The sequence below is a fragment of the Salmo trutta genome, chromosome 30 (assembly GCF_901001165.1).
Source record: "Salmo trutta chromosome 30, fSalTru1.1, whole genome shotgun sequence".
NCBI lineage: Eukaryota > Metazoa > Chordata > Actinopteri > Salmoniformes > Salmonidae > Salmo > Salmo trutta.
The window spans coordinates 26,815,532-26,835,688 of record NC_042986.1 but is presented as its reverse complement, the minus strand read 5'-3'; the positions used below and the strand labels follow the sequence as shown (position 1 = coordinate 26,835,688).

At 41.9% G+C, this 20,157-nt stretch overlaps 1 protein-coding gene across 1 annotated transcript in view; it reads left to right on the top strand.

The window, feature by feature from the left end:
* The window catches only part of LOC115168385 (dysbindin), a 19,443-nt gene extending 9,636 nt beyond the window's left edge, over nt 1–9,807 (top strand). Inside the window, exons 2-4 of the mRNA XM_029723602.1 lie at nt 4,675–4,824; nt 5,101–5,244; nt 8,617–9,807. Coding sequence (XP_029579462.1) covers nt 4,675–4,824; nt 5,101–5,244; nt 8,617–8,879 — 557 coding nt within the window. The 3' untranslated portion in view covers nt 8,880–9,807. The remainder of the gene's footprint in view (nt 1–4,674; nt 4,825–5,100; nt 5,245–8,616) is intronic.
* Nucleotides 9,808–20,157: the final 10,350 nt, after the last annotated feature.

Below are 20,157 nucleotides of genomic sequence, written 5' to 3'. Positions count from 1 at the left end.
GGTGTCTTCTCCTGTTCCTGAAATCTGCTCCTGCATTCATCGCAGTCATCAGCAACACAGCATTGGGGCAGGTGCATGTCTGACATCGATGTGTGAGCAATTACAATGATAATTAACAAAATGTTATACAACATAAACAGACTGTTGACAAGTAGGCTAGGGTGTAATGTAATGTTTTGCCTTGTGTGATAGGTTTTGTGGATTTTTACACTATAATGTTGTTGTCATAACCAGCCATGAAATAACGCAATATATGTCACAACAGGTCTAAATATATGTGTCATGACAGTGTTGTGATCGTATTATAACAGGTTATGACCGTGTCATAATGTGTTATGACGCTGGGCGTTAACTAAAGTGTTACCAAACTTACATACTTTACAGCAGTTTCCCAAATACTTCTACATGGCTGATGAGTCTTGACATATACATAATCACTAATGGCAAGTTGAACAATGAACTCCCATACTCAGTGCCTGACTCAGTCTCATTACCCTTGACTGAACTGGCCCTGAACGTCAAGCCCAGTCTTTGAAGTTTCCCACTTAGAGATGAATGGAGAATGCGTCATTATTACACCACGCTCATTATACAATGATCAGTCATTACATTTGATTCAGATGCCTCTGATTAGTGAGTATCTATCTGTGGAACCTTGTCTGAGCCAGCCAACTTACAGAAATGATGAGGGTACGTTTAGATGATATTCCAGTTAATTTAATAGTTCTACATGTTGAAACATCATTAGTGGACTAAGGCAGAGGCAGGGAGTGGGTGACTTCCCCAAGGGGACCATTTCAACTTCATTCTTTCATCTCACACTGAGCTGAACTGATCTTCTGTGGATGGAGGCCACCTACACTGGTTCAACTACGGGATGAGTCAGTCTTCACATCCATAGTGTCCTACAAAGGGCCAGGTCAGGGAGAGAAACACAGAGGCATACATGAAGACTTGTACCTATGCATGGGTTTCTATTTGTGTGTGTGTGTGTGTGTGTGTGTGTGTGTGTGTGTGTGTGTGTGTGTGTGTGTGTGTGTGTGTGTGTGTGTGTGTGTGTGTGTGTGTGTGTGTGCAGCGTGCATGTGCACACCCGTGTGTGTTTCTGCTTGCCTATATGTGTGGGACCTCTTTGACCGATCCGTGGGCTCGGTGGCTAAGGGCGCTGTAGTTTACATAAGCTGTACAGTCAAGTCATCATCAACCGTCTCTTAGTTGCCTTGGTATTCCTGTGTGACTGTCTTATTAGAGCGACCCCCCCCCCCCCCGGTTTGTGGGTGTCTCCAACCCCGTGCCCTTCTGCATAGGGCACAACCCAGGCTGCATGGCACGAGACACACATAACTCTCAGCCTGACTCCTAAAGCCGAGAGACTTTACAGAAATGGTTATATACAGCAAAAACTCTCAACCTCTTTCTTTATTAAATATACAGGCTGAGTGCATCTTTTCTCCATGGTAATATCCCCTATATCAACAGTTGGTCTAACAAACTGGAGTCTGCCTGCAACGAATGAGCGAATTACAGGCTTCTAGAAGGAATGAGTGACAACTTACTAACTTCAGTATCAGGCTGAGTGTTGATTGATGACACTTGTGATTGACAGCGTGAAAACAGACCATATAATAACTCTGAAGAAGGATGGCCACTCAAATGGCAGAAGTTAGTGTTTAAATGTTTAGCTGAATCCACAGCAAAGGCCAATGTCAGGTAATTTGCATGCACACACACATGCAGTCATGCACACACACACACACACAGTCACACACACAAGGTCACACACACACGCAGTCACACACACACACACAGGGGGTGACATGAGTCACAGTGTCAGCTCATTGGGCCCAGTGGGAGTGTGACTGGAGTGTGCTGAGGAGGACATAACACAGTTATACAACCCCAGCTGGTTAGCCCAGGACAGGACAGGACTGACTGGAGGTGTGCCTGGGGACATGTGTCCTCCCTTTCTCCTGGGAATAGACTGCAATTTGTTACCCACATTTTGGATTTCAGAATGGCTCCAGAGAAATGGCATAAATTACATTCCTAATTTCATTTGCGAAAGAAATGCATAAATCAAAACACATCATATCAAAGTTTATTTGTCACGTGCGCCGAATACAACAGGTGTAGACCTTAGGGTGAAATACTTACTTACAGGCTCTAACCAACAGTGTGAAAAAAAAGGTATGTGTGTGTGTGTGTGTGTGTGTGTAAGTAAGTAAAGAAATAAAACAGTAAAAAGACATTTGAAAATAAGAGTAGCAAGGCTATATACAGACACTGTTTAGTCAGGCTTTTTGAGGTAGTATGTACATGTAGGTATGGTTAAAGTGACTATGCATATATGATGAACAGAGAGTAGCAGTAGCGTAAAAAGAGGGGTTGGCGGGTGGTGGGACACAATGCAGATAGCCCGGTTAGCCAATGTGCGGGAGCACTGGTTGGTTGGGCCAATTGAGGAAGTATGTACATGAATGTATTGTTAAAGTGAGTATGCATATAAGATAAACAGAGAGGAGCGGGGGGGGGGGGGGGGGCACACAATGCAAATAGTCCAGGTAACCATTTGGCTACTTGTTCAGGAGTCTTATGGCTTGGGGGTAAAAACTGTTAAGAAGCCCTTTGTTGCCATGCGGTAGTAGAGAGAACAGTCTATGACTGGGGTGGCTGGGGTCTTTGACAATATTTAGGGCCTTCCTCTGGCACCGCCTGGTGTAAAGGTCCTGGATGGCAGGCAGCTTTGCCCCAGTGATGTACTGGGCCGTACGCACTACCCTCTGAAGTGCCTTGCGGTCGGAGGCCAAGCAATTGCCGTACCAGGCAGTGATGCAACCGGTCAGGATGCTCTCGATGTTGCAGCTGTAGAACCCTTTGAGGATCTCAGGACCCATGCCAAATTTTCCTGAGGGGTAATAGGCTTTGTCGTGCCCTCTTCACGACTGTCTTGGTGTGTTTGGACCATTCTAGTTTGTTGTTGATGTGGACGCCAAGGAACTTGAAGCTCTCAACCTGCTCCACTACAGCCCGGTTGATGAGAATGGGGGTGTGCTCGGTGCTCCTTTTCCTGTAGTCCACAATCATCTCCTTAGTCTTGGTTACGTTGAGGGATAGGTTGTTATTCTGGCACCACCCGGCCAGATCTCTGACCTCCTCCCTATAGGCTGTCTCGTCGTTGTCGGTGATCAGAACTACCACAGTTGTGTCATCGGCAAATTTAATGATGGTATTGGAATTGTTCCTGGCCGTGCAGTCATGAGTGATCAGGGAGTTCAGGACGGGACTGAGCACGCACCCCTGAGGGTACCCTGTGTTGAGGATTAGCGTGGCGGATGTGTTTTTACCTACCCTCACCAACTGGGGGCGGTCCGTCAGGAAGTCCAGGATCCAGTTGCAGAGGAAGGTGTTAAGTCCCAGGGTCCTTAGCTTAGTGATGAGCTTTGACGGTACTATGGTGTTGAATGCTGAGCTGTAGTCAATGAATAACATTCTCACATAGGTGTTCCTTTTGTCCAGGTGGGAAAGGGTAGTGTGGAGTGCAATAGAGATTGCATCATTTGTGGATCTGTTTGGGCGGTATGCAAATTGGAGTGGGTCCAGGGTTTCTGGGATAATGGTGTTGATGTGAGCCATTACCACCCTTTCAAAGCACTTCATGGCTACGGACGTGAGTGCTACGGGTCTGTAGTCATTTAGGAAGGTTGCCTTTGTGTTCTTGGGCACAGGGACTATGGTGGTCTGCTTGAAACATGTTGGTATTACAGACTCAATCAGGGACGTGTTGAAAACGTCAGTGAAGACACCTGCCAGTTGGTCAGCACATGCCCGGAGCACACGTCCTGGTAATCCATCTGGCCCCGCAGCCTTGTGTATGTTGACCTGTTTAAAAGGTCTTACTCACGTCAGCTACAGAGAGCGTGATCACACAGTCGTCCGGAACAGCTGATGCTCTCATGCATGCCTCAGTGTTGGTTGCCTCGAAGCGAGCATAGAAGTGATTTAGCTCATCTGGTAGGCTCGTGTCACTGGGCAGCTCGCGGCTGTGCTTGCCTTTGTAGTCTGTAATAGTTTGCAAGCCCTGCCACATCCGACGTGCATCAGAGCCAGTGTAGTATGATTCAATCTTAGCCCTGTATTGACGCTTTGCCTGTTTGATGGTTCGTCGCAGGGCATAGCGGGATTTCTTGTAAGCTTCTGGGTTAGAGTCCCGCACCTTGAAAGCGGCAGCTCTACCCTTTAGCTCAGTGCGAATGTTGCCTGTAATCCTTGGCTTCTGGTTGGGGTATGTACATACAGTCACTGTGGGGACAACGTCCTCAATGCACTTATTGATAAAGCCAGTGACTGATGTGGTGTATTCCTCAATGTCATCGGAAGAATCCCGGAACATGTTCCAGTCTGTGATAGCACATGTTTTATTACATGTTCAAAGAAATGCATTGTTATTGGTCTCCTCATCCTGAGTATATCCCACGTGTTTTAAATGGGTTTTAGATGGGTTTTCTCAAACTGATATCTATGCAATCCAATACATCCAGATAGTCCCAAGCTGAAAATGTTGATGTTTTACCGCCCTCTGTTGGCCTGACAATGCAAACGTCAACCTATACAACACATACCTGTTGAGGAGTTTAAGTGACATTTGGGCTGTATGTGTTATGCTTTGATTGCTAGTGGAGACAGACAACTCTCAGATTGTGTTGGACAATGACTCAGCCCAGCATCTGAAGCTGAGGGAGAGACAGCGCTTCTTTGAGGAGGTGTATCAGCACGATATGGACATCCTCCTGTCCTCAGCCCACCTGCACATTGACAGCAGGAAACGTGAGAGATGTTCAACACACACACCTACACACCCACACCCGCACACTTACAACCAAATGTTCCATTTGGTCAAATGTTGGTTCTTTAACTATTCTTGTGGGGACTTCTGGTCACCACAAGAATAGTTAAACACGTACACAAAGGATAAGCCTCTATTATGTAATCTATGGACTTATTAGAACGCACATTACAGTCCAAATAAACAGCACATAATTGATTTAATGATAAGTAGTAAATATACAGCCAGCATCTGAGTGTGATGTGTTGTCCATACAGCTCCCATGGGCAGTATCTCCTCTATGGAGGTGAACGTGGACATGCTGGAGCAGATGGACCTCATGGACATCTCTGACCAGGAAGCTCTGGATGTGTTCCTCAACTCTGGGGCCAACAACAGCCCACTGGCCTCCCCTTTACCAGGTAATTATGCCACCTTCCTGGCCCCATAAATAACATACTTACCAGGTGTGCTTTTAGGGGAGGGGGCCCATAATTGGACACTTCGTTTCTTAAAATAAGGTTTAAATGTGGAGATATTTTCTTTTTAGAGTGGAATGTACAATTAGCCATTCTAGAGTGGAAATCAAGTCATTATAAAAAGGAACAAAAGCAGTAGTGACTTTATACTTAGAATTTGAGGAGGATCGAGGACATTTTTGGGGAAAAAAAACATATTTTTCTTTAAGCTGTTAGTAATTTCCCTGCGCTCGCTAGCTAACAAGCTCATGTATGCACAGTAGCAGCACAATTAAAAACACAGTCTTACCTTTTCGAAATTAATAACTCCATTGTGAAACATGCTAGCTATAGTATGCTTAGCTAACTTGAAAATGTCTATGTATTCTTCTCTGAATTACAAATCTCTCTCTCTATATTGATCTTCTGAATCAAGCATGTGGGCTACAGCATGTGAGATTATTCAATCATTTGATTGGATGGGAAAGAAAAAAGTACTTGCTACTGCATGAGATCTGATTGGTTACCTGTTCATTCTCCCTGGGTTTGAACTGGAGTCAGTGGAGCTAGAGGACAAACATTGCCCTCCTCCCGTATATGGGGTGCTGTTGAGACTACCTTGCAAAAAAGTATTTTTGGTGACATTTGCATTTACATTTTAGTCACTTAGTAGAAGCTCTTTTACAGGGCGACTTACAGTTAGACATTTTAAGATATTTAGTATATCAAAAAAGTACACATGTTTTCATGTTTCATGAAAGGATGGCCACACTCTTCCAACAATGACCAGTCTCTTCTGAACTAGAATGTAGAGCTGTTCTGTACTTGAGTGCATAGGCCTAGTAGTTTCAGTGGTGGTTCCAGTGGTGGTTCTAGTGGTTCCAGTGGTGGTTCTAGTGGTTCCAGTGGTGGTTCTAGTTGTTCTAGTGGTGGTTCTAGTGGTGGTTCTAGTGGTTCTAGTGGTGATTCTAGTGGTGATTCTAGTGGTTCTAGTGGTGGTTCTGGTGGTGGTTCCAGTGGTGGTTCTAATGGTTCTAGTTGTAGTTCTTGTAGTTCAAGTGGTGGTTCTAGTGGTTCTAGGGGTAGTTCTGGTGGTTCTAGTGGTGGTTCTAGTGATAGTTCTAGTGGTAGTTCTGGTGGATTTAGTGGTGGTTCCAATGGTTCTAGTGGTGGTTCTAGTAGTTCTAGTGGTGGTTCTAGTGGTTCTAGTGGTTCTAGTGATAGTTCTGGTGGTTCTAGTGGTAGTTCTAGTGGTTCTAGTTGTTGTACTAGTGGTGGTTCTAGTAGTTCCGGTGGTGGTTCTAGTGGTTGCTCAATTGGTAGTTCTAGGAGTTATAGTGGTGGTTCTAGTGATGGTTCTAGTGGTTCTAGTGATAGTTCTGGTGGTTCTAGTGGTAGTTCTAGTGGTTCTAGTTGTTGTACTAGTGGTGGTTCTAGTAGTTCCGGTGGTGGTTCTAGTGGTTGTTCTAGTGGTAGTTCTAGTAGTTATAGGGTTGGTTCTAGTGATGGTTCTAGTGGTTCTAGTGGTAGTTCTGGTGGTTGTAGTGGTGGTTGTAGTGATTGTTCTGGTGGTGGTTCTAGTGGTTGTAGTGGTGGTTCTAGTGCTTCCAGTGGTGGTTGTAGTTGTTGTAGTGGTGGTTCTAGTGGTGGTTCTAGTGGTGGTTCTATTGGGGGTTTTAGTGGTGGTCTAGTGGTTCTAGTCTAGTGGTTCTTTGGTAGAGTGTAGCTGTTCTAGAATGGAACCTTATTATCTCTCTGGTTTTCCTGCTCCTGACATTGTGACCCTACAGGTTTATCAACTCACCCCTGTCCTTTTCAAAACTCTCTTTGCTGCTCTACCCTCACGCACAAAGACTTCACAATCTGATTGGTGCATTATCACATTTAAGATGCAAACTAAAGCTAGAAGTATGACACACGAGATTGAAACTGCTTTTGTATTATGTGTGTGTGAAATGTCTGCACCACCCAGAAAAGGTTGTGTTTCTCTTTCATGCAAACTGACGTATGGAAAATGTGGATTCTGTTTTCAGAAGCAGTTTTGTTTACCCTGGATTTACCCTGGCATCAGATCACTGTGGTGATAGAGAGGGATCAGGTGTATCGAGAGACTCTCAGGGAGGAAATTGGTGCAAACCTTTTGGCTTGTTTTATATATCAATAACTCAGTATGAAAGGAACAACTTTATTTGTTAGACACTATTGACATACTGAAGACATAGATCTCATGAATTCTCTTTTAGAGCCAATATTACTGTCATTAACTGGTTTACCCATCACACCCACTAGAAACTCATTACAAACAGTTGAAAGCGTGTGGTTTGCCCCACCTATCATCAAGGGATATATGGTCACACTTTATTTGCTCTACAGATGGTCATACTGTCTGTTGATAAGTAACTGTTGATAAGCAACTGACGATCTGTTGATAAGCAGCTGCTTGCTAAGGTTAGGTTAAGGTTTAGATTAAGTGCTAGGGTAAAGGTTAAGGTTAGAGTTAAGGCTAGGGTTAAGGTTAGAATAAGGGTTAAGGTTAGGGCTAGGGTTAGTAGATAGTGTGGTAAACCGTGGGGTGTTGGGTTGAGCGTGCAGAGATTGACACAGAGACAGGGAGGTTTTAGTCAGCAAAAACAACTTTACTAGGACAGAAAATAAAAGTAACAAAGAAAATCACTTAGGTTTGGCGTAGTCCTTCTCCTCTACTTTTGCTTAGTGTCGGTCTCTCCCCATTCTCCCTCACGGTGTGCCACAGTCCTCCTTTTATTTGGCCTCCACGGCTGGTTGGCACTTTTCCCTAGTTACCTCCACCTGGAGCTGTCCGTGTCGGGGTGCCCAGCTCCCATTTTCCCATCAGAGGGAGCCAACGTCGCCTCACATACCTCCCCTCCATTACCATCCCCCAGGGTAGACCTCCTGGGATACCACAATAGTTACTTGAAATGTTACTGATAGTCTGTAGAACATCTACAGATGGACTATCCAAATAAAGTGTTACCATCTCTTCATCAGTCTGTTATTGCATTTGATTTAATAATAGAGACGGTATCAACAGAACATAAGACTTCCATCTCAAATGTTATGGCAGTGAGACTGATGACATCCTGTTGTTTACACAGCACTGAGAAAATGGTGAGGTACTGTGAAAGGATGGTAACTGTAAGTGACATTTCAAATGATCCCAACAAAGACTGTCTGGGTTGATACAAATTCCTTTCAGTGGTAATTACAGTCCTTTTCATATAATTTCTATGCCTTGAACCTCAGTGTCATGATGTTTGTTCCTTTTCCTATTATTTTGTACTCATGTCTTCTGTCTGCTCCTCTGGCCCACACCAGAGGTAGACGATGAAGAGGAAGACGAGGAAGACGAGAGTAAAGAAGTTGTCTACAGGGAGCGTGTGCCAACTTGCGACATTCGCCAGGGGTCAAAATCTCGCATGTCATCCACCTCTTCCGGTTCCAGTGACACCAGCGGGGGCGGGACCGACACCCATGTTGTCCAATCAGATGACGAGGAGGTGCACGCAGACACCCTGTTGCTGACCTCCGTGCCTCGAACAAAAGATGAAGAGGCAGAGGAAGAAGATGAAGAGGAGTGAGGCCTGTCCGCTCCGTTGTCATAGAGACACAAGTCACTCAACTGTTCTGACGGTTGTCAATGACAACAAGGAGAGGGTAAACAGACTAACTCGGAGATCCATACATATACAGTACCTTCACTTCCTCTTTACATGTTACTGTGCGGATGCCCCTGAAATTCTTTGTGGGAAACCCCTAGCATGGACAACCCTTGTTATTCTTTGGTGTGTTGTTATGGGTCAACCCACTGGGCACAGACATCATTTAAACGTCAAATGTTTATTTACATTTGGTTGAAATGTCAAATAATGTGAATTCAACATGAAATAAACAAAATATGTCACCATGTCATTGGATTTAGGTGAAAAGTTGGGTGAAAGAAAGACTAATTCCCTTACGTTGAAGACTTTTTGCAAATCCAATCAGTTTTCCACATTTCATTCAATGTCATCAGATTGCATTTTTTGGTTGAAATGATGTGGAAACAACGTTGATGCAACCAGTTTTTGCCCAGTGGGAATTGATTCTCTGCGTAACTATGAAACTACTTATTGATGACGCCTCATTGTTTCTACTTAGCACTATTATAAGGAACACTCAGTTTTCACTGTTTTTTCTTCTGTTGCTTCAGAGCATTATACGTGTATTGTGTTCAACCATTATCAATGTGCCAATATTGTGTTCTGAATATTTATCATACACAGAATATCATTGTTTGAGGGAGGAATGTCCAGATAGATGTCTGTCTCACATGAGAACCTGTGAACAAATACTTTAGTGAGACTACATTCTAGATCCAATCTTATCCATTCATTTGTGCTGCTATATAAACACTGAATTCTAACATGACTCTTTGCTGCATGATTTGGAACAGTTAGTAGTGGAAGTCTCAAGCGGTTTGGTTTCATCTGTTCTCAGTCAAGGTATTTACCTCCCTTTATGTGGCAGTGGACAGAGGATCCAACATGTAGTAACATAACACAGTCAAGGTATTTACCTCCCTTTATGTGGCAGTGGACAGAGGATCCAACATGTAGTAACATAACACAGTCAAGGTATTTACCTCCCTTTATGTGGCAGTGGACAGAGGATCCAACATGTAGTAACATAACACAGTCAAGGTATTTACCTCCCTTTATGTGGCAGTGGACAGAGGATCCAACATGTAGTAACATAACACAGTCAAGGTATTTACCTCCCTTTATGTGGCAGTGGACAGAGGATCCAACATGTAGTAACATAACACAGTCAACTCACACACACACACACGCACTAGTCTACATTAGCATACTGGATTTTCTTCTTTGGTTTCTGCTATTGCTATTCCCTCCAGCTCAGGACACCTTGATCACGGCCATTTAAAATCTTTAAGTCAGTTATCTTTATTTATTTATTTTATTTCACCTTTATTTAACCAGGTAGGTTACAGTAGCTACATACATTTTTTTAACTTAGAAGTTAATGACGTGTACCCATTGATTCTTGAAGAACTTATAAATGCCTCATGAGCTTAGCTCAACTGTCGTACCTCATCAGAACCCAAAATGTAAGCTTGTTTTACTTTGTAAACAAAGTAAACAATTTCTCCAGCCCCATACCTCAGCTTGCCCCTTTAAGAGGGTCAGAAAGATTTAAGAGTGGTATTTAGAAGTACAATCATCCCTGTGTGGCATTCCCCTATGTCAGAATGAGTTAAGGCAATGTCTCACCAGAACAACACCTTGGTATTGGTAAAGGCCTTGGTCTCATTCAGACAATATCAGCCAGTTACAGGGAATTCATGTCACTAGCTCCTAGACTAGGGAGGCGTAACCTTACCCAGACTTTTGTTTCTGCTTGGATGGAGCAAAATCCTGCACCCACACCTGCCATCACAAGGTAAGATTTCCCACCGTTTTAATTCAGTACGTACTGATGTTTTAACTGTAAAAGAAAAGTAGAGAGTAGGAGTGAGCCACAGTCCCCAGCCTCATGTTGTCTGGTTATACTCATCTCATCTGAGTACCATGAAATGCATGCCACATTGTAAATGTACTGTATGTTCTGTACAGTTCTGATCATCTGCTATGAGGTGTATCATTTCCAGTGTTTTCCCTGGCACTTCAGATAAAATTGTATGCCTATCTATGCATGAAGCAAGTCTTGTGAGGACAAACAGGGCGTCTTTCCTCCCTGTAGCCTCCTATTGAGCTGAATGTTGGATATGTAGACACTGTAGAAACTTGGCACACAAAGTTGTTTATGCCAGTTTTTCGGGTGTCAGAGTATATCAACAAGCTGGAATGGTTTGTGTGTATGTGGGTGGGTGTGTGCCTGGGTGTGTGTGTGGGTGTGCGCATACATGCATGTGTGTGTTCATTGCAAGAGAACAGTAGAGAGCAGCCTCATGTTGTCTGGTTGTACTCCTCTCATCGGAGTACCATGAATGTGACTGTGTTTGTGAGTGTGCATGTGCTTTCTGGTTTTATAATGGTCCTTTTTTGACAGTGGAAAACATGGTTATGTGTATAACTTCCCTCTCTCTATGAGCTCCCAATCAAGATAAAGAATAAAATGAATACAATTGCGATACAAATAAATTACATTAGAAATACAATGTTTTTTCTTTTTTTTAGAGTGCCGTACATGTTGGTGTGTGTGTTCCTCAAGCTCTCTACTAGAAAAAAATGTTTTGGGTCTTCTTCTGACACAGTGCTGTGAGCATATAATAACAATTTGAGACTTGAATTCTTTTTTTATATACCTCTATGTTAAAATGTGATCACAAATCATTTGAATGACCTCCACGTCACAGTCTGGGAATCACATTAAAAAAACTGAGCCAAGATGAGGACCAACCAGCTTTCAGTCTGATTTCCAACCTCAGGAATCTCTTCCTGGAGTTGAGGTTGGGTGGAAAATAGAAAAGTTAGTCACAGGCAAGTTGTTTTAAGCCTGGGGCGCTAGTGTCAAGTCTGGAGCTGATGATGAGAACAGGATTAAAACTGAAGGTTGTTCCAGGTACTTTTACCTAATGAGAAATGAGAGGGAAGTCATAGGGTTTAGATAGCTGGGTGTGAATCTCGGGTCATTTAGAAGGGAGGAGTTTGTCGTTAAGTACCTGTCAACAAATGACTCTTTGCCTCATTGACTACAAAGTATACTTGATACGTAGCATTTGGATTAATTCAGTGATTCCCACACTATCATGACACTAAGAAGAAGAACAGGTTTACGCAGTCCCTATACTGTTCACAGTAGGCCTGCACAAAAACAAAAATATACGATTGAAGTCATATCCATACCTTTTCACTTCTGGGAATAACCTCAGCTAAAACATCTCTAGCCTTCACTCTAGCCAACATCCCCAGGACACAAAGCATATCATTGTTTTACGTACTGTACAGAAAATACCTGTAGGCACAACGCTATTCTGATACTTATAAAAAGCCATAAAAAGCCATGCAAACCCAAAATGAAGAAATAGTAAGGGTTGGGGAGTGAGGAGAAGGATCGGTTAGTTTACTTTAGAATTACGTTTAATGTGTGCACTGTAAAAAAAAAAACTGTTCTGATGAAACCTGGGCACTATTCAACTTGGTCACACGTTATTTGGATAGTCTGGATCTTCCATCTGTAAATGCACTACAGATTGTCATACTATCAACAAACTATCTGTTGATAAGCAGCTGCTTGCTAAAGTTATGGTTGGGGTTAGGTTTAGAATAAGGGTTAGAGTAAGGGTTAAGGTTAGGGTTATGATAAGGGTTAAGTTTAAGGTTAGGATAAGGGTAAAGGTTAGGGTTAGAGTTAGGATTAGCAGATAGTTAGTTGAAATGTTACCTCTCGTCTGTAGATGACGTACAGATGGACTATCCAAGTAAAGTGTTACCTTCAACTTTATTGGATGCTCTGTACAGTTTTCATACGCTTGCATTTTGTCTGTAACATGATCTGAAACTAAGTTCAGGTCATTTAGTCAAGTTTATAATAGTTGTTAGATGTCATTGCCAGTCACATAGACCTCCCAATGCTCAGTGTTTGGTATTTAACCCATACATTTAAGCCCTGTCAAATTATTTTTGACCTTACTGCTATTAGCCCTATCAAACACACTCACTACATGGAACAACAGATAGTCACCCAAAAATCTAAAGGAAGTTTGTTATGAAGTGTCTATCCTATATGTGAGAGATATAAGAAACATCAGATTTCTTTATATATATATATATATTTTTTTTTTACATGTATTTAACCCCTTTTGTTCCCCACTAAACAGTCAACATATATACTGTACTTCCATAAATGTTTTCAACTGGCACCGGGGGACCTTCAGACGAGTTTTGAGGCCTGTGGGCATCCTAGAGCAAAACAACTGCCATTTAAATTTGCACAAAGTGTTGTTATTAGTGTGATATTATTGTGTAGGCCAAACAGTTCGGACACTACAGACGATTTTGTGAGAAGACAGAATTTCTGGACGTCTCAGATATCTCTAGCTTAAACTGAAAGATTTTTATGTGGATTTGTGTATTATGCTAAATTTGACATCGACCTTATGTGTTTTAAAATAGTTTCACCTAGTGCTATATATCTGAGTGGCACTGACAAGATAGTGTTGTGGTTGGCATGCAAGACAATGGCACAGTTTACCCTACAGTTCTAGACAGAATGGAGTAATGTTATAAATCATGACCTGTAATTGGAATCTGGACTGGTCCCAGCTCTCAGAGTGACGGCATTTCTTACAGGGCTCAGGGGTGGGTCCATGTCTGGAAGAGAGAACAGAGTCAATGGATGACGGGTAAAGACATCACATTTCACAACTGGTTTAATGAGTCTCCTGGAGTGTTTTTTCTGCACCCATACAGAGGTTTCCATGCTCCATCACAGACCTACAGGCCCTGTCAAGAAACAACCCTTCATATGAAATGGCTGCATTGATATATTTGGTATTTGGTATTTTATTAGGATCCCCATTAGCTGTTGCAAAAGCAGCAGCTACTCTTCCTGGGGTCCACACAAAACATGAAGCATGACTTTATACAGAACATAAATAAACAAGAACAGCTCAAGGACAGAACTACATACATTTAAAAAAAAAGGCTATCTAGGTCAAATAGGGGAGAGGAGTTGTGCCGTGAGGTGTTGCTTTATCTGTTTTTGAAACCAGGTTTGCTATTTATTTGAGCAATATGAGATGAAACGGAGTTCCATGCAATAATGGCTCTATATAATACTGTAAGCTTTCTTGAATTGATTATTTGGGGACTGTGAAAAGACCCCTGGTGGCATGTCTGGTGGGGTAAGTGTGTGTGTCAGACCTGTGTGCAAGTGAACCATGCAAACAATTTGGGATTTTCAACACAATGTTTCTTATAATAATTATAATTATTATTGACTGTATGTTGTTTACTCCATGTGTAACTCTGTGTTGTTGTATGTTGTCGAACTGCTTTGCTTTATCTTGGCCAGGTCGCAATTGTAAATGAGAACTTGTTCTCAACTTGCCTACCTGGTTAAATAAAGGTGAAATAAATAAATAAATAAAAATAAATAAAAAGAAGAAGTGATGAAGTCAGTCTCTCCTCAACTCTTAGCAAAGAGAGACTGGCATGCATAGTATTTATATCAGCCCTCTGATTACAATGAAGAGAAAGAAGTGCCGCTCTGTTCTGTGCCAGCTGCAGCTTAACTAGGTATTTTTGCAGCACTGGACCACACGACTGGACAATAATACAGATAAGGCAAAATTAGAGCCTTCAGATCTTGATTTTTGGAGAGTGGTGTCATGCCTTCCCTGTGGCTCAGTTGGTAGAGCTTGGTGTGTGCAACGCCAGGGTTGTGGGTTCGATTCCCACGGGGGGCCAGTACAACAAAAATAAAAAAATCATGAAATGAAAATGAAATGTATGTATTCACTACTGTAAGTTGCTCTGGATAAGAGCGTCTGCTAAATGACTAAAATGTGATCGATACATGTGGATGATCTTGTTCCTGTAGTGTTTGTAAACACCCTGGTAGGTTGATTAATAATCTGAACCAGATTACAGGCACTGGTTACAGTAAGAAGCTTCCTCTTGAGGGGACAGCTTGATGAAAACCAGTCAATGTTCAGGGCTCCAAGAAAGTAGACCTCTCTGTTTACATCACATACACTATCAAGCATTTCACACGTATTACTTAGATACTGACTGTTAGCACTTGGTGGCCTATAGCAACACCCCAAAAGAAAAGGCTTTAGATGTGCCAAGTGAACCTGCAACCACAACACCTCAATAACACTTGACATAAGTCCTTCTCTAAGCATTACAAGGATATGGCTCTGAATGTTTACAGCAACACCTCCCCCATACGTTTCTGTATCTTCTATAGATGTTATATCCTTGTATTGGTACTGCTCTATCACCAAATGAATTATCTAAGTGAGTCTCAGAAATGGCTAATATATGAATGTTATCTGATGTCAGCAAGTTATTGATTTCATGAACCTTATTTCTAAGGCTACATATATTAATATGGGCTGTTTTCAGCCCTTTCCTGAGTAGCTTATCAGAGAAAGACATAATACTGAAAAGAGCAGACAAAGCAATCAATTGGTGTGTGTGTGTGCGTGCGTGCGTGCGTGCTGTGGGGTTGAAGCTACGAACCCATAGGCTTGGCTCTCTCATCCTCTCCAGGCTTCTGGGAGGGAGGGTGGACAATGAGCCTGTCATAGCAGATGTAAGCAATGTCCCCACGCGCTCTGGCAGCTTTCATGGCTTGGATCAGTTCTTTCCTCTTCTGGCGCACAGCTTCAGGATAGTCCTCGTTGAGGAAGATATATGTTCTTCTCTTTCCAAAACACCTACCTAGTCCTTGAACCTCTGGAACTTAACCACTATCGGCCTGGGGCTGTCACCTGGGCCGGTAGTGGGTTTTCAAGTCCTGTGGGTGCACTCCACCTCAATCTTCTCGTGGTCCGTCTTCAATTTCACGGAGCTCATTTCCCTCACTTTGTCCTCAGACTCCGTCCAGGTCTCATGTGGAGATTCTGCAATTCTGTCCACGACCATGTTGTTCCGCCTTGATTGTCCCTCGAGTCTGATTTATCTGACATTGTTATCATGGATTCACACACAGAACTTATATCTACTGTCAGTTACTTACAGAATGTTGTTATCTTGCCATTCTCCTGTTTCAACTCATCGAGCAGACCCTGGGAGAACTGTAAACTGTTCTTCAGGTCCTGGACCTCTCTGGTCAGGTTGGCCATTATTTTATTGGTTTAAGTTAGGGACAGACGTTCTGCTAGCGGAACGCCTCACCAATATCCAATGGTAGAGCGTGGCGCGAAATAGAAATACCTTAGAAATGCTATAACTTCAATTTCTCAAACATATGACTATTTTACACAGACAAGACTCTCGTTAATCTAACCACATTGTCCAATTTCAAAAAGGCTTTTCAGCGAAAGCAAAACATTAGATTATGTCAGGAGGGTACCCTGCCAAAAAATAATTACACAGCCATTTTCAAAGCAAGCATATGTCACAAAAACCAAAACCACAGCTAAATGCAGCACTAACCTTTGATGATCTTCATCAGATGACACTCCTAGGACATTATGTTATACAATATATGCATGTTTTGTTCAATCAAGTTTATATTTATATCAAAAAACAGCTTTTTACATTAGCATGTGATGTTCAGAACTAGCATACCCTCCGAAAACTTCTGGTGAATTTACTAAATTACTCATGATAAACGTTGACAAAATACATAACAATTATTTTAAGAATTATAGATACAGAACTCCTTTATGCAATCGCGGTGTCCAATTTTAAAATAGCTTTTCGGTGAAAGCACATTTTGCAATATTCTGAGTACATAGCCCGGACATCACGGCTAGCTATTTCACACCCACCAAGTTTGGCACTCACCAAACTCAGATTTACTATAAGAAAAATTGGATTACCTTTGCTGTTCTTCGTCAGAATGCACTCCCAGGACTTCTACTTCAACAACAAATATGTTGTTTGGGTTCGAAATAATCCATAGTTATATTGAAATAGCTCCGTTTTGTTCATGCGTTGAGGTCACTATCCGAAGGGTGACGCGCGGGCGCATTTCGTGACAAAAAAATTGTAAATATTCCATTACCGTATTCAAAGCATGTCAAACGCTGTTTAAAATAAATTTTTAAGCTATTTTTCTCGTAAAATAGCGATAAAATTCCAACCGGGTGACATTATATTCATTCATCGACTGAAAGAAAACATGGAGTCGTCTCGTGCACGCGCACTCCAGTGTCATTGTTCCCTGCCTGACCACTCACAAAACTCCTGCTGTTTTTCGCCCAGAGACTGCAGAGACGTCATTTCACTTTCTGGCGCCTTCTGAGAGCCAATGGAAGCCTTAGAAAATGTCACGTTACAGCACAGATGCTGTATTTTTGATAGAGATGCCCTAGAAAGAGAACAACTTGTCAGACAGGGCAGTTCCTGTATGGAATCTTCTCAGGTTTTGGCCTGCCATATGAGTTCTGTTATACTCAGACACCATTCAAACAGTTTTAGAAACTTTAGAGTGTTTTCTATCCAAATCTACTAATTATATGCATATTCTCGTTTCTGGGCAAGAGTAGTAACCAGTTTAAATCGGGTACGTTTTTTATCCGGCCGTGCAAATACTGCCCCCTAGCCCCAACAGGTTAAACAAATCAAAATATATTTTATATTTATAGCCCTTACACAGCCTGGAGGGATGTTGGGTCATTGTCCTGTTGAAAAACAAATGATAGTCCCACTAAGCACAAACCAGATGGGATGGCATATCGCTGCTGAATGCTGTGGTAGATATACTGGTTAAGTGTACCTTTAATTCTAAATAAATCACTGACAGTTTCACCAGCAAAGCACCCCCACACCATCACTCCTCATCCTCAATGCTTCACGGTGGGAACCACAGATCCTCCGTTCACTTACTCTGTGTCTCACAAACACACAGCGGTTGGAACCAGTAATCTCAAATTTGGTCTCATCAGACCAAGGACAGATGTCCCCCAGGCTAATATCCATTGCTTATGTTTCTTGGCCCAAGTAAGTCTCTTCTTCTTATTGATGTCCTTTAGTAGTGGTTTCTTTGCAGAAATTCGAACATGAAGACCTGATTCACACAGTCTCCTCTGAACAGTTGATGTGTCTGTTACTTAAACTCTGTGAAGCATTTACTTGGGCTGCAATTTCTGAGGCTGGTAAATCTAATGAACTTAGCAGCAGAGGTAACTCTGGGTCTTCGTTTCCTGAGAGCCAGTTTCATCATAGCACTTGATGGTTTTTGCAAATGCACTTAAAAAAACGTTCAAAGTTCTTGAAATTTTCCGGATTGACTGACCTTCATGATGTCTTAAAGTAATGATGGACTGTCATTTCTCTTTGCTTATTTGAGCTATTCTTGCATATGGACTTGGTATTTTACCAAATATGTCTTCTGTATACCACCCCTACCTTGACACAATTCAACTGATTGGCTCGAACTAATTAAGAAGGAAAGAAATTCCAGAAATAAACTTTTAACAAGGCACACCTGTTAATTGAAATGCATTCCAGGTGACTACCTCCTGAAGCTGGTTGAGAGAATGCCATGAGTGTGCATTGCTGTCATCAAGGCAAAGGGTGACTAATTTAAAGAATCTCAAATATAATATATATATTTGATTTGTTGAAAAAAAAATTGGTTACTACATTCCATATGTGTTATTTATAGTTTTGATGTCTTCACTATTATTCTACAATGTAAGAAATAGTAAAAATAAAGAAAAACCCTTGAATGAGTAGGTGTGTCCAAACATTTGACTGGTACTGTATGTAAATAAGGTTTTATTTGTTTATAAACTAGCAAAAATTAAAAAATATATATGTTTTCATTTTGTCATTATGGGGTATTGTGTACAGATTGATGAGGAACACAATTCATTTAATCAATTTTAGAATAAGGCTGTAACGTAGCAAAATATGGAAAAAGTCAAGAGGTCTGAATATTTTCAGAATGCACTGTATCATGTGGCTGTCAATGGTACTGATTTCTGTCGGTGTGTGTGTGTGCGTGCTTGTGTGCATGCGCAAGTTAAACAAATAATGTTGACTCACCCTACTTGTAGATTAGTTGAATGCCAATGCCATTCTCCTTTCTTTCATGTTTGCAAAATGTTTTATGGGTCTGTCATTCAGTACTATTTTAGTTTTAGTTTTTGTAGGCTACCTTGCTAAAATGCATGGGCAAAAATGAATCAGCTAAGTTAGCTAGCTAGTTAAGGCTACATATTGAAATTAAATCGTCACAGGCCAGTGACACAATATATAAATTCATGGTTAGATCAGAATCGCCTTCATAATCATTGGCCTGTACAGAGAATTCAGTCAAAAGTCCAAATCCAAATCTCCATCCATGGCTTATTAAAGGGCTGATTTAGCAAGACTACTGCAGGACATCAACACAAGCAGACCAGAAACAGACACGTTTGTCTGACAATGATGACGTTTAGCTTAGGATGTGACTTGATTGGTGTAAGCCAAATCCAAACTGGCTTCCCTTGGGGGGCATTTTTCTGTGCCAGGACAACCCACAATTGAGCTCAGCTCAACGCTGATTGGCTAATTCTTTTATTTTGAAAAATGATCACGGGAGGCCAAATGCTTGCTAGCATCATACAATCAAATGCTACGGCGGCAGCATGTCATACTCTTTTGTTCCAGACAGCATCAGATACATGGGCTACACATACTGAGACAGAGGGGCGCTGTTTCCCTCACTCGGATGATTTCTCCTGTGAGATTCAGCCACTTGCTAATTGACAGCAAATTATGAAACAGAGAGACGAAAGAGAAATGATTTTATAATTTTTATAAATTTTATTGGTCAACAATGTCTAGAAATGCACACGTTTTGTGCTCTTGTAGGAGGTAATCCCCCATTGCTGACTACACATTATCTGTAACGGGGCTAATAAATCACTAACAAGCAAAGGATATGAACAAATGTGCTCACGTCGCTACATGTAGCTCTCGCTTTGATCTCAAAACAAGCTCATCTACTCACAACCGCTGAATGGCACAGATCCATACAGTACATTGCAATGGTCTATTTGCGTTTAGGTGTACTGCAGCTCTCAGCACTGGTTATGGCGCACAGGTCTGTGTAGAAGAGTATGGGCCTGAGTAGTGCCTGCCAATGCAATAGAATCCTACTCTCCACTGCATTCTGCCTACAACAAAAGCATAGTTCGTTTTGTTTCAGTATGTTGCATTGAAAGTGGCTAATATTGCGTTAATTCAATCA